At 45.6% G+C, this 12,072-nt stretch overlaps 1 protein-coding gene across 2 annotated transcripts in view; it reads left to right on the top strand.

Annotated features, from left to right (window-relative positions):
* Positions 1-180: 180 nt before the first annotated feature.
* POLR1A (RNA polymerase I subunit A) overlaps positions 181-12,072 on the top strand; it is a 60,113-nt gene continuing 48,221 nt past the window's right edge. For both annotated transcript variants that reach the window (XM_031441317.2, XM_031441318.2), the window contains exons 1-6: positions 181-373; positions 3,691-3,895; positions 4,891-5,040; positions 7,301-7,408; positions 8,337-8,422; positions 8,544-8,647. In XM_031441317.2, coding sequence (XP_031297177.2) covers positions 297-373; positions 3,691-3,895; positions 4,891-5,040; positions 7,301-7,408; positions 8,337-8,422; positions 8,544-8,647 — 730 coding nt within the window. In that variant the 5' untranslated portion in view covers positions 181-296. The remainder of the gene's footprint in view (positions 374-3,690; positions 3,896-4,890; positions 5,041-7,300; positions 7,409-8,336; positions 8,423-8,543; positions 8,648-12,072) is intronic.

A 12,072-nucleotide genomic window follows, 5' to 3' on the forward strand; every position in this document is an offset into this window, starting at 1 on the left:
GAATAAATGCCTCGAATAAATTTCCGAAAACTACTGTTTTAATGTCTTATAGGTCTTCATTGTTTTTAAAATAAAAAGGCGAATGAGAGTCGTGAAATTATTTTCCTTCCCCCCCTAGAGCGGAAGTGGTCTCGTCCCCGCAAATCTCTTCCCAGCGAGCATTTCTCGCGCGCAAGCGCAGTTTAAATCACATGGTGGCTGCGGGCTTGAGCAGCATTAAGAATCTACCGGTAGTGACTGGGACTTCTCTCTGGATATCAGAGCTCCGGTGTTAGAGCTCGAAACTGACCTGGAGGATGTTGGGCTCAAAGAACATGCCCTGGCGGCGGCTGCAGGGCATTTCCTTCGGAATGTATTCGGCCGAAGAGCTCAAGTAAGGAGTTGGTGGGAAGCATGCAGAGCCTCTTGGGGTCTGGGCGATAAACTACCGTTCCCAGAAGGTCTTGGGCCCAGTTTCTCCTCAGGGCCCATGGCTGTCCGGCGCATGGCCTGCTGGGACCCGTAGTTCCAGGAACGTCTTGGCTGGCGGGCACTGCCTAGGAAGAATACGGTGGCTGGGGATGAGTTTGCTCTGAGAACGTGGAGGTTCCCAGATTGTAGCATTATCATGCGCCAGTCTCATCGTTAATTAACCAGCGTTTGTGGGGTTACTGTATTATTTCTGACGTGGTTTATTAGGCACCTGATTAGTCTCTTGTCTATAAGATGATTATCCTTAAAGCCTCAATTCTGGCGACAACTTCTCTTTGCTAGGACCCCCTGCTGGGCCCCCTACCCCCAGCAGGCCCCTGGAGAGCATCTTTCCCACTCTTAAGGCTCAGCTCAACCTCCATCATTTTCTGAGGTCTTTCCGCATCTAGACCAGTTGTCTGTCAGGTGCCTCAGTTACTTTTTGTGCTTGTTTGTATTTCTGTCTCTCTCCACTAGCCTTAGGCTTCCTCATTCTTTATATCCTCAACTCAGGTTGAATGAATGGATGACAAAGCCCCTGAGCTACAACAGTATCCTGGCTCAGAAATTTCACTTATATCATCACTAGCCATAAACAAGTATTATTTCATCCAAAAGCAAAAGTATTTTAGGTTGCTTGACTTTTTTAAAAAGTTAGTTGTGGCATTTTCAGACAAGGAATTTTTGGGAAAAATTTATACCTATTGCTACCATTGTAAGACCTGTTGGAGTCTAGGGTTGAGAAATTTCATTAATTATGCAACTTTTTATTGTGCTAGGTTCTAATAGCTTCCCATCTCTTTTGGAGTAAAATCTAAGTCCTTAAAATTGCCTGGAAGGGTCATTCTGGCTCCTGCTACTTCCCTGAACTCACGTCTGTACTCATCCTGGCCTCCTTACTATTCCCAGAGGACACACATCTAACTCAGGACCTTTGCACTCCCCGCTTTTTCCTCCTGTAAAGGTGACTGCATGACTTGCTTCCTCATCTCCTCAGGCCTTTGCCCAAGTATAACCTTCATAGTATGGGCTTCTCCAATCACTGGCTCATTCTATCAGCCCCTTTTCTGCTTTACTTCTCTTCATAGCATTTTCTGCCATCTAACATACTGTATGCTCATTTAGTTTGGTTTTTCTCTGCCGGCCTTCAGTAGGATGTAAGGCCCATGAGCACAGGAATTTCTCTGTTTTCCCAGCCTCTAAAAGTGTGTCTAGCACATAGTTAAGCACTCAGTAGCCATTGGTTGAGTGCATGGGTGGATGGGGGAGCTGTCTTTCAGCACTTGGTACAATCAGTTCTTACTACAACCATTTGTCTCCAGTTACAGGAGAGGAAATTCCTGTCCAGAGAATAAAGTAACCCTCTAGGAGGCAGCAAAGGTCAAGTTTGTTAGTCTCAAACCCTCTTCTCTCCTGTGGAGTCCTTGCTAGTTGCCCTTCCTCTGCATCCCATTCCTGCAGTGGTTAGAAGAGTTTTGTCTTATTCCCCAGCTAAGGAGAGGAACTTTTTTCCTTAGCACATTGGAAGACCAAGGATGAGGACCAAAAAATACATTCAGTTTTGGATATGAGCTATTTGTGTTGTCTTTACAAGCACAGGATGCATTTCCTCTGCCACTTAGTACAGGTTTGTGTTGGCCCCACTTGCCTACTTTTTTTTCCATCATTGTAGGTTCAAGGGAAGTGAAGTACCAACTTACAGAATGTGGTAGAAAGAGGATCTAATGGTGCAAGACTTTGCACTAAAACCTAATTAATTTGTATTTGCCTTATGCTGTAAATATTTCTCTCATTAATAATTCCAGTTAGGTTTTAGAGCTCAGTGTGAAATGAATGAGAAGGAAATATAGATGAATATTTGTCCAACTCTGAAGAAGGACTTAGCCTCAAGGTAGCAGAAGAAAGCAGCAAGGAAAAGACTTGTGAGTTTAACTCATAAAAAAATATAAACCATACAAATAATATCATCAAGAAAGTGAGAAGGCAAGAATAGGAGAAAATGTTTGCAAATCATTTGTCTGATAAAGGACCTGTATACAGAATATATAAACAGATGGGCAGTCTACTGTTAACTCGTCTTTCCTGGAATGCAAGGTGGTAGAGTATTTCCAGAGCATCAAAACAATTCGCCCCCTTTGTTTCAAGGATTTCGTTTCCACAAGGAAATAATTATATTTTTAGAAAACAGAAGGTTGAATTATTCTGTGCAAAAACTTCCATGCAGATAGGTACCATAAGCTTAACTTGCAATGGAGTTTGGCTAAATGTATTATATGAGTTGCCAGATGATGAAAGATTTTGTAACTCCTAAGAATTACATTTCCAAAAAATTTTTAGTGGCCTAAAAACACTTATATAATGCTAAATGAAAACAAGAAATGCAATGTTAGAAATAGCAAATGATCCCAGTTACAGTTTTAAAAAAAAAGTATCCATAGAAAAAAAATCTATTAACAGTCGTTTTCTCTAGTTGTGAGATTTGGGTTTCATTATCTTTATTTTCTAATTTACAAAAAAAAAAGGTTTAAAAGCAAACTTGGCATGAATAAAATTTTGGTAAAAGTAATTAGGTATCCTATGGGAGCCCCCTTTAAACCAAACATAAAATCCTGCGATGAGACCTTTAGTAGAGCAGGTTATATTTCTCACAGGTCTGCTTATTTGTGTTTAGCTTTTCTCAGTTTACTGTTCCTGCACACTGCGACTATTGGACCACCTCCCCTTTATTGAACCACCTGGGCTTTGGCGTTCGGTCTGGTCTATATCTCACCCCAACCTTCAACCTGGCCCCCATCATTCTGGTTGTGTTGCCTGGATTAAATCACTTAACCACTCTGAGTCTGTTTTCTCCTCTGAAAAATGCATGTAGTGGTTCCTATCTCAGAGGGTTGAAGTCAGAATGTGTGCTGCTTATAAAGCATTATTGTGTAGTAGGCACTTAACGCCTTTGTCTAAAGCCTTCCAGTGTGCTCAGTCAGTGCAAGAGCTGCACTCGGTCTGGTTTGTGAAGATGTTACCACTCTTCTTCATTCAGCACATATTTACTGAGCAGCTACTGTGTGCAGGCTCCGTGCTAAGTGCTGAGCCGCAGCGGTGAGAAGGGCAGGCACAGATACTGCCCTTTGGAGCTCCCAACATGTCTGAGGAAACAGACGTTAAATCGTCACTTCGAAGTGCTGAAGAGGAAATGTCCCAGAATTGGGTAACCTTCGTTGTTCCTGGTCTTTTTTATCTCCCTAGGAAATTAAGCGTTAAGTCCATTACAAACCCTCGGTACCTGGACAGCCTGGGGAACCCATCGGCGAATGGCCTGTATGATTTAGCTCTGGGCCCTGCAGATTCCAAAGAGGTGTGCTCCACCTGCGTGCAGGACTTCAGCAACTGCTCCGGGCACCTGGGCCACATCAAGCTCCCGCTCACCGTGTACAACCCTCTCCTCTTTGACGTACGTTCTGGCCGCGTGGGTCTCAGGGCTGCTGCTGGGATTCATGAGTGCCACCCGTCTCCCCGGGGGAGGTGTCTCAGGAGGTTAGCTCCAGACACTTTGAGATTTAAAACCACGAGGAGCCAAATCTAGTATGTTCAGCTTGGCCTCCGGCCCTCCTGAAACCAGCTTCAGTTTGATTCCCGTTGAGAAGAGCCACAGCTGGGTTCTGTTTACACCAGGGGAAAAGCCTTCAGATTCATCCCTCTACCTTGTGCTTCAGGGGCTTTATGCCCTCCAGAAATCCGGGTGGAGCTTTCCTGGCAATAGGGAGCTCTGGGATTCTCCAGGCCTCCCTGAGCCCATCGGGTGGATTGTAGGCTCTTTGCGGGAGGAGCAAGGCTCCAGAAGGCCTGGTGCTGAGCCGAGAATGAAGTTACTAACCAGAGTCCTGCTTGTACATTTGTAGCTTCTTAACATCTGTGAACCCAGCCTCCAAGATTTGTTTTAAGCTACACAGATGATAATGTACATGGACATGATTTTTGTCTGTTAATCATATCAAGGAAAGAGAATTGTGTCAGTTAAATACTAAATATTTTAAATATTAGAAAATTTAGGAGGAAAGTATAGCTCAGTGGTAGAGTGCCTGCTTAGCATGCATGAGGTCCTGGGTTCAGTTCCCAGTCCCTGGTACCTTTGTTGAAATTAATTAATTGATTTTAAAAATAAGCCTAATTACACCCCCCAAAAAATTAATAAAGTAAAAAAAAAAATTCCCTACCTCAGACCCAAAGTAAATTTCAAATTTTAAATGGATTACAATGAAACCAGAAGAGAAAAATAGAGGAATATTTATCTAGTTCTTAAGGTATAGAAGGACTTTCCAGGTACACAGGGTGATGTGGAATTCTCAGGGGAATAAACTGACTGCATAAAAGCAAAACTCGTAAGTATGCTGAAAATCACTTCGACTGCTAAGTCACTTTCTAATACCCTGTTTATTCCCTCTTCAGAAACTCTACCTGCTGCTTCGAGGTTCCTGCTTAAACTGTCACATGCTGACTTGCCCGCGGGCTGTGATTCACCTCCTGCTCTGCCAGCTGAGAGTTCTGGAAGTCGGGGCGCTCCAAGCAGTGTACGAGCTCGAGCGGATTCTGTACAGGGTAGGTGGGTGGTGGCTGTCATGGAAGTCAGGCGAGCCGAAGGGATGGGAACGAGAGCTGTTTTTGTGTGTGGTCCCTAAGAACAGTCACCAGGATGCTTGATCTTTAAGTCTTGTAACTGGATACCAGTAGCTGGGCGTGAAGTCGTGAAGCCATGAGAACAATGGAAGAAATGTTCATGAAAATAGCATAGAAATGCCATTTTACCCGTCAGGGAGCTTTCTTTTCCCTCCTGGACCCAGGATCCAACCAGAGTTCATGTATTCCTTGGCGTTTTTATATCTCTTTTGTCTGTTTTAACGTAGAATGTTTTAATATAGAAAATTCTTTTTCTTGATAATGAGTTTTTTGAATATATAAGGCCAGTTGTCCAGTGGAATTCCTCACATTCTCGATTTATCTGATTATTTCCTCGTAAAATTCACCTTTTGGTAAGAATATACCTACACGGTACAGGATCCTTCCTAGCACATCATTTTAGGAGGCACCCGCTGTCAGGTTGTTCCACCACTGGTAATGCTGGGTTTGATGACTTGGATAAGACAGCGACTACTAGATCTCTTTATTGTGAAGTTATTTTTCTTTGTGATTAATCATTGCTTCAGATTTCCTGGTGCTATTATAAATATCTTATTTAAAATTCATTTTCAATTTGTAGATCAAAACATTACTCATTTTTGTGTCTTGATTTTTGTATGAAATAACCTGACAAGAGTGTTCATCAATTCTAATACTTTATTTGTAGATTCTTTTAGATTTTCAGCACAATCATATTACCTGTGAATAAGAGTAGTTGTATTTTTTTTCAGTCCTTATATGTTTTGTTTCTTGTTCATACCTTATTTTGGTGGCCGGGATCCACATTACTTTGTTGAAGGGGTAGCACTCATCCTTGTCTTGTTTCTTGTCACAAAGGGAGACCTTTCACCTCTCCTCTTCCCCTTCCCTTTCCTGAATAATTCAGTCTTAATGACATTAGGTGAACAGAGCCTGTAGGATTACACACCGGAGGTGTGGCCGGGTGTGAGTTGTTAGAGCCCAAGCAAAGTGAGAAAAGCGCTCCGGGGGAGAGCATCTCTGCGTGTGCAGGCAGCTCAGACACTAACCTAAGGTCAGATTTGTCCAAAAGAGAGGTTGTGAGAGAGAGAGAGAAGGATTCTCTTAAACCTCTATTCAGAGTTTAATTATACTTTTTAGGGATTTGTCCGTTTCATCTGAAGCATCAGATTTATTGGTATAAAATTATGCATGATGCCTGCTACCTTAAAAAAATTTTTTTTCGTGAAATATACACACCGAAATGCATACACACAGTCTAACAAGTAGTTACAAAGTAACCATCGCCCTTGTGATCACCTTGAACATTAAGATACTGTCCCTGTCTCCAGGGGCTCCCTCTCTTTCCCCTCCTTGTGTGCTTATTTTTGACAGTTTGTCATTTTACTTAAAAATTCTTTGTAGAAATAACTTGAGGTCTAGGATGCTGCAGTCTCCCCCCAGAGAGGAATCTTACTGCTTCTACCATGTGCTTGGTGGCCCAGGACCATCGCAGTCCAAGGCTAAGGTAGCCTGGATTGCAGGCGATGGGAATCTAGGTGGTTCGGTTCCAGGGCTGGTCTAGTTCCCAAGGACATGGCCCTTAGGGTCCCCAGCTTCCTCTGTTTGTGGGGTGGGATATGGGAGGAAGGGATCCTGTTAGATTCCTGTCCTTGCACTAACCCTAGGCTTTGATTTCTGTCCACTCTGTCATTTGAGGCCTTCAAAATGGAAAGTTAAAAATTACTGGATTGTGAAATGTTTCCAAGGCCAGGGCTGCATCCAGGGAGCATCGCAAGTCTGTCAGCATCTTCCCCGGAGGGACACAGCCTCGCTGGGGGTTGCTCTGGGCTGTGCAGCCGTGGCCCCTGTGCCCTTTGACCGGGGTTCTCACTTTCCCTTCGCTTGGGCCTGGTTGTCCCTCAGTGTCCTCTCAGCTCCTCAGAGCTTTACGCTTTTAAAAATCCCTTCTCCTGTTTTGGTTCTTTTCAGCTTTCGGTGGAGTCTGAGTCATAGTGCACTGTTGTTGGGAGCGGGGTCCTCTCTCTTTGGATTTTTTTGTTTTTTTAACACCAGTGTTGCCGCATTGTTTTGCAGATGTAACACAGCAGCTGTGAGGTTTCTTTCTGTCGCTTCCAATGGACCTTCCCCGCTGTTGGGGAGGCCGCCCCGTGGGGCTGCTAATCATACACTCGCTTTACTTTGATAATATGGTGTCTTTCAGTTTCTGGAGGAAAATGCTAATCCTACCGCCTTCGAAATTCAGGAAGAGTTAGAGCAATATACAACCAAGATTGTGCAGAACAACCTCCTGGGATCCCACGGCGCCCACGTGAGTCATCCTGTCTCGGTTCCCGGAACGCTCGGTTTCTGGCATAATTATCACCGTTCCCTCTGCACTGTCATTTTGGCTTCTCAAAGTAGACCTGGGTTTGAGTCCCAGCTCTGTCTCTTACGAGGCCTGTGACCTTGCGACTTACTTAACCGTCCCCCAGGCCACCGTGTCCTTGTCTGTGATGCCTGCCTACAGGACTGATGAGAAAATCAGGTGAAATTAGGTGGTTTGGGTACAGCGTCCAGTGAGGTTCCAACTTATGGTCTCACTTGGAGAGTAAGGCCCATGTCCTTTTCTTCTTTCTCTTGCCAACACTCAATGGCTGCTGCCTGCCTGCCCCCTCACAGCACCTGTGGGAGTGTTGATCTGGTCAGTGAAGGGATGGTGCCGATAATCCACCCACAGGGCTAATCTGATGTTCCTTGTGCCCAAGTTGCACACCAGAGATGCTGATTTCCTTCGTCTGGGATGAGGCCCAAGGATGGGGACTAAAAGCTCCCGAGTGGGTCTCAGTTGAAGCCAGCTCGGAACCATGAGTGTCACTTAACTGTGGGTGTGCCTTTCTCAGAGCCCTGAGGCCCATCCGAGGGAGGCAGCAGCTGCACCCAGGGAGGTTAGCTTTAAATTAAAGTAAAAGTAGCATGTACCGATAACTGACCTTATTCCAGGCCCCCCACTGCATCTGCGATCTCTTCATCTTAGTAACAGCTTGGTGAGGTGGTTGCTGTTCTTATTCCCATGTTATAAATGAGGAGACTTAAGGAGTCACTCAGTGACTGGCGGAGCTTGGGTATATTCGGGTTCTGTGGAAAATTTTAAGAAAGAGGGTGGCTTCCTCTGGGTTTGTTTTTTTTTAAAGGTGAAAACCACAACACTGAATTTTCATCCAAATGGCACTCTGAGGTCCCTTGCCTTTTTTCAACAGGTGAAAAATGTCTGTGAGAGCAGGAGCAAGCTCATTGCTGTCTTCTGGAAGACACACATGACTGCTAAGCGATGTCCCCACTGCAGGTGAGTGCCCGGCTCTTGCCCTTCCCTTTCCCCCGGCGAGGAGCCCCTGGCCAGCACCCACGCCGTTACTCAATGTCTCGTTGGTCTTTTTTTCCTCCCCTCACAACTGCCCTGTGTCTAGAACCGGGCGGTCAGTTGTCCGAAAGGAGCACAACAGCAAACTGACGATCACGTACCCGGCCGTGGTGCACCCGAGAGCCGACCAGAGGGACGCAGAGCCCCCGGGTAAGAGGCTGGGCCCTGGGAGGCCCTCGGCGTGTTTTTCTTGTGTGACCATCAGACGTGTCCCAAACCTTGGACTCCCTGGTCCTCTGCACCCCTGTTTCTCAGTTGCATGCTTGCAGTGGGCCAGCGGATAGCAGGTGTCTGGGTTCTTAGGGCTGGCAAGTGTCCTGATGAGTGCCCAGCCCCGGCCTGTCATGCAGAACTGACGGGCTGGGCTGCAGCATGAGCCCGCGCCCCACAGGCTGAATGAGGCACCTCTTGCCTCAAGTGGTTGGTTTTTCTGAAAGATTTTTGAGAAAGATGTTAAGAAATTTACTTGGCGAATATTTAGAACCATTTTTTTTGTCAAATAAGTGTGGATTTATTTTGAAGTAAAATGTAGGTGAATTTTAAAAAAAACTGTGAGCCTCTAAAGGACATTAGCGCCTCCTACAGGCCGCTCCTGGCTGGCCTCTCAGATTCCTGGGGTAGATTGTCTTGCCCTCAGCTCTGCTCTGCCCTTGGGGGTCCTGGGGAGGAAATTTGGGGGACCTAGTACTCCTGCCTTTTTACTTCTGTAGTTGTGAGTTTGTTTAAAGTTTTTTTGTTGTTGTCGTTGTTTCTTTGGAAGTGGTGAAGGTAAATGAGGCATTCCATTTGGAGTGCGGAGGCCAGTGCCCGCTATGGAGTGTGTGAGCGGCAGGCATTCCCCGTTCATTGTTCGTTACATCACTCGTGTGCCAGGGCGGAAGAGCGTCGCTGTCACTGACACGTCACTCTGCTTCTTATTCTGAGTGGCTTAGAGAAGGTCACCTCTTAGACTTGGGTTTCCAGCTCTGTATAGTGGCAGCAACAGAACTTCTTACCCAGAGTTGAGGGAATTCCCTGTGTGAAAGTTCATAGCGCGTTGTCGCTAAACTTCATGCCAGAGTTCACGAACGTGGACTGGACAAGGAGCAAGTTCTCTTCCTGGAGTTGCATAATCTGTCTTTCACATGGAGGGCGAGGGCAAGGCCTGGAGTAAGTAACTGTCTGAGTCCTTTTGGGCTTCTTAACAAAAGTACCGTGAACTAGGTGTCTTATCAGTAACAAACAATGATTTCTCGCAGTTCTGGAGGCTGGGAAGTCCAAGACTGGTGCCAGCTCATGCGGTATCTGGAGAGGCCCAGCTTCCTCGCTGACAGCCAGCTATGCCTTGTAATCTCACACAGTGGATAGGGGCAAGGGGACTCTATTGGGCTCTTGTCATTAGGGCACCAATCCCAGCCATGAGAATTCCAGCCTCATGACCTAATCACTTCCCAAAGGCCCAACCTCCCGACACACCACCTCTTTGGGGGGTTAGGATTTCAACACGTGAAACTTGGGGAAATACAAACACTGAGACCACAGCAATAGCAAACCTGTGTCTTGTTACTTTTTAAGTAAACCTCCTGTTTTAGACTAATTTTAGACGTAGAGAAGGGTCACAGACTAAGCACAGAGGGTTGCTGTGTACTCTTTATTCAGTTTGTCCTGATGTGACGTCTCAGATCACCACGGTGCATTGGTCAAAACTAAGAAACCAGCGTCGCTACACTCCCATTAACAGAACTACAGGCTTTGTTTGAATTTCACCAGTGTATCCGGGAATGTCCTTTTTATGTTCCAGGATCCAATCCCAGATACCGCACTGCACTTAGAAAGCCTGCTTAATGGTTAACCGTTAACAACCACAAGGGTGGATTTCCCTGCACTATACGTAGCCCTTAAAACAATTTTTAAGGTTGGGAAACTGCTGCTCTAGCCCTTCGGGTGCCTTAGAAAACGTTCATCAATTGAGAACAGAGATGGTCAGAATTCTAGAAGATAACTATTTCTTTGGGGCAAATATCTAACAGTTAGGTAGGCCTTCAGTGTCTTTGCCAAATCCATTACTTTGAAGCAACTTTCACTGCAGCTGTGAAAATATGGTGGTGCCACCCCAAATTCTGTGCATTAGAAGCAAGTCAGCGGTAGTCTTCAGTGGTTTTCAGATGGGGTTTTTGGTAGTTAGCAGACAGTTAGTTGTTGGGCACTCAGCCTCGTGCCAGGGGCCCCGCCTGTGGCTGAGCACAGTGCCAAGGTGGACACCTGACTTTGTGGCCTCCGCCCTCAGGGGAGGCTGTGGGTGATGCAGGTCAGTAACCCCAGGGAGAGGTGATGTGGGGGCGGGTGAGCATTCTGAGCAAGGGTCCGGCCACGCTCCTGGTACCAAAGGGGGCCAGGCAGTGAGGCTCGTGCCTCACATGATGGTGGTCCTACAAGGAACACCATAAGCTTGTGAAATGCCCCATGCGCTCCAGAGGACCCCTCAAGCCCCGTGACGCATGTTGGCATCTTCCAGTGAGAATTCTTAGGCCAAAATGCTCCGCCCACTATGATCCAATCTTCTCCAAGGTATTTGACTTCCCGGCCTTTTTTTTTTTTCCCCACATGGCAGCTCTGATTTCTGAATGAAACACATGTTAGGGCTGTCCTGAAGTCCATCCTAGGATTTTTGCAGGCTGCAAAAGTGTCTTGTTAGGAAGGGTGCAGTCCACGTGAGGAGGTGGCATCCCACAGGTCATTCTGCCTCAAATCCTGCGAGTGACTGACCCCAGTCTGCCTTAGTGGTGGTCACCTCATGCGCTGGCCGCGCTGGGACAGGAGCTGGAGAGCTCCACCAGGCTCGACTGAGGAATCAGCCCTTGAAGCCAGTTTGTAAGAGAGTCGTTGTTTCTAGAAATGCCCGCAAAATTGCTCTTTAGGTTAATGGGGTCTTTTTTTTCCCACTGAACACACATTGCTCTCCAATTCTGTGGTGATCCCTGAAGGTCAGAGCCTCTCTTCATTACGTGGCCCACACTTCCTTCAGTTGCATTAACTGGGCAAAATGTTCTGCTTTTATAGGAACTAAAATTTTAAATGTGTAAACTCTTGACCTAGCAATTCCACATTTATGATTTTATCCTAAAAATCAGGCATGCTCACAGTATTATTGAAATAGTTTAAAATTGGAAATGACTTAAATGCCTGTTAATAGAGACGGACTAAATAAATTATGGTACATCTATTAATTGTTATCCAAGTTACAGGTTTCTTTAGAATCTTGTGATGACAAATCTTCTGCAGATGGTAAAGAAACCAGCTAGAGAATAGAAGAATATTGGGCAATATTTAATTTCAGTGAATGTATTCCAGGAGAGGTTGATAGTTTTGAATCCAGAGGGTCACATCACTTAAAACTGTCTTTGTTAATTTTCTAAGTGCTTGGAGCCTCATCTCCCGAATAGCAGCCCCAAGTCTGTTTTTCTAACTTACTCTGGGTAGAGCTGATAAACAATATCCCAGAGTGACCTTGCTTAATCCGAGAAACCAAAATCAATCCACTCCTTGCGCACCAGCGTGATATTTGTAAGAAGAAACTGACTATACATTTACCCACA

This window comes from Camelus dromedarius, chromosome 33, assembly GCF_036321535.1.
Source record: "Camelus dromedarius isolate mCamDro1 chromosome 33, mCamDro1.pat, whole genome shotgun sequence".
Lineage (NCBI taxonomy): Eukaryota > Metazoa > Chordata > Mammalia > Artiodactyla > Camelidae > Camelus > Camelus dromedarius.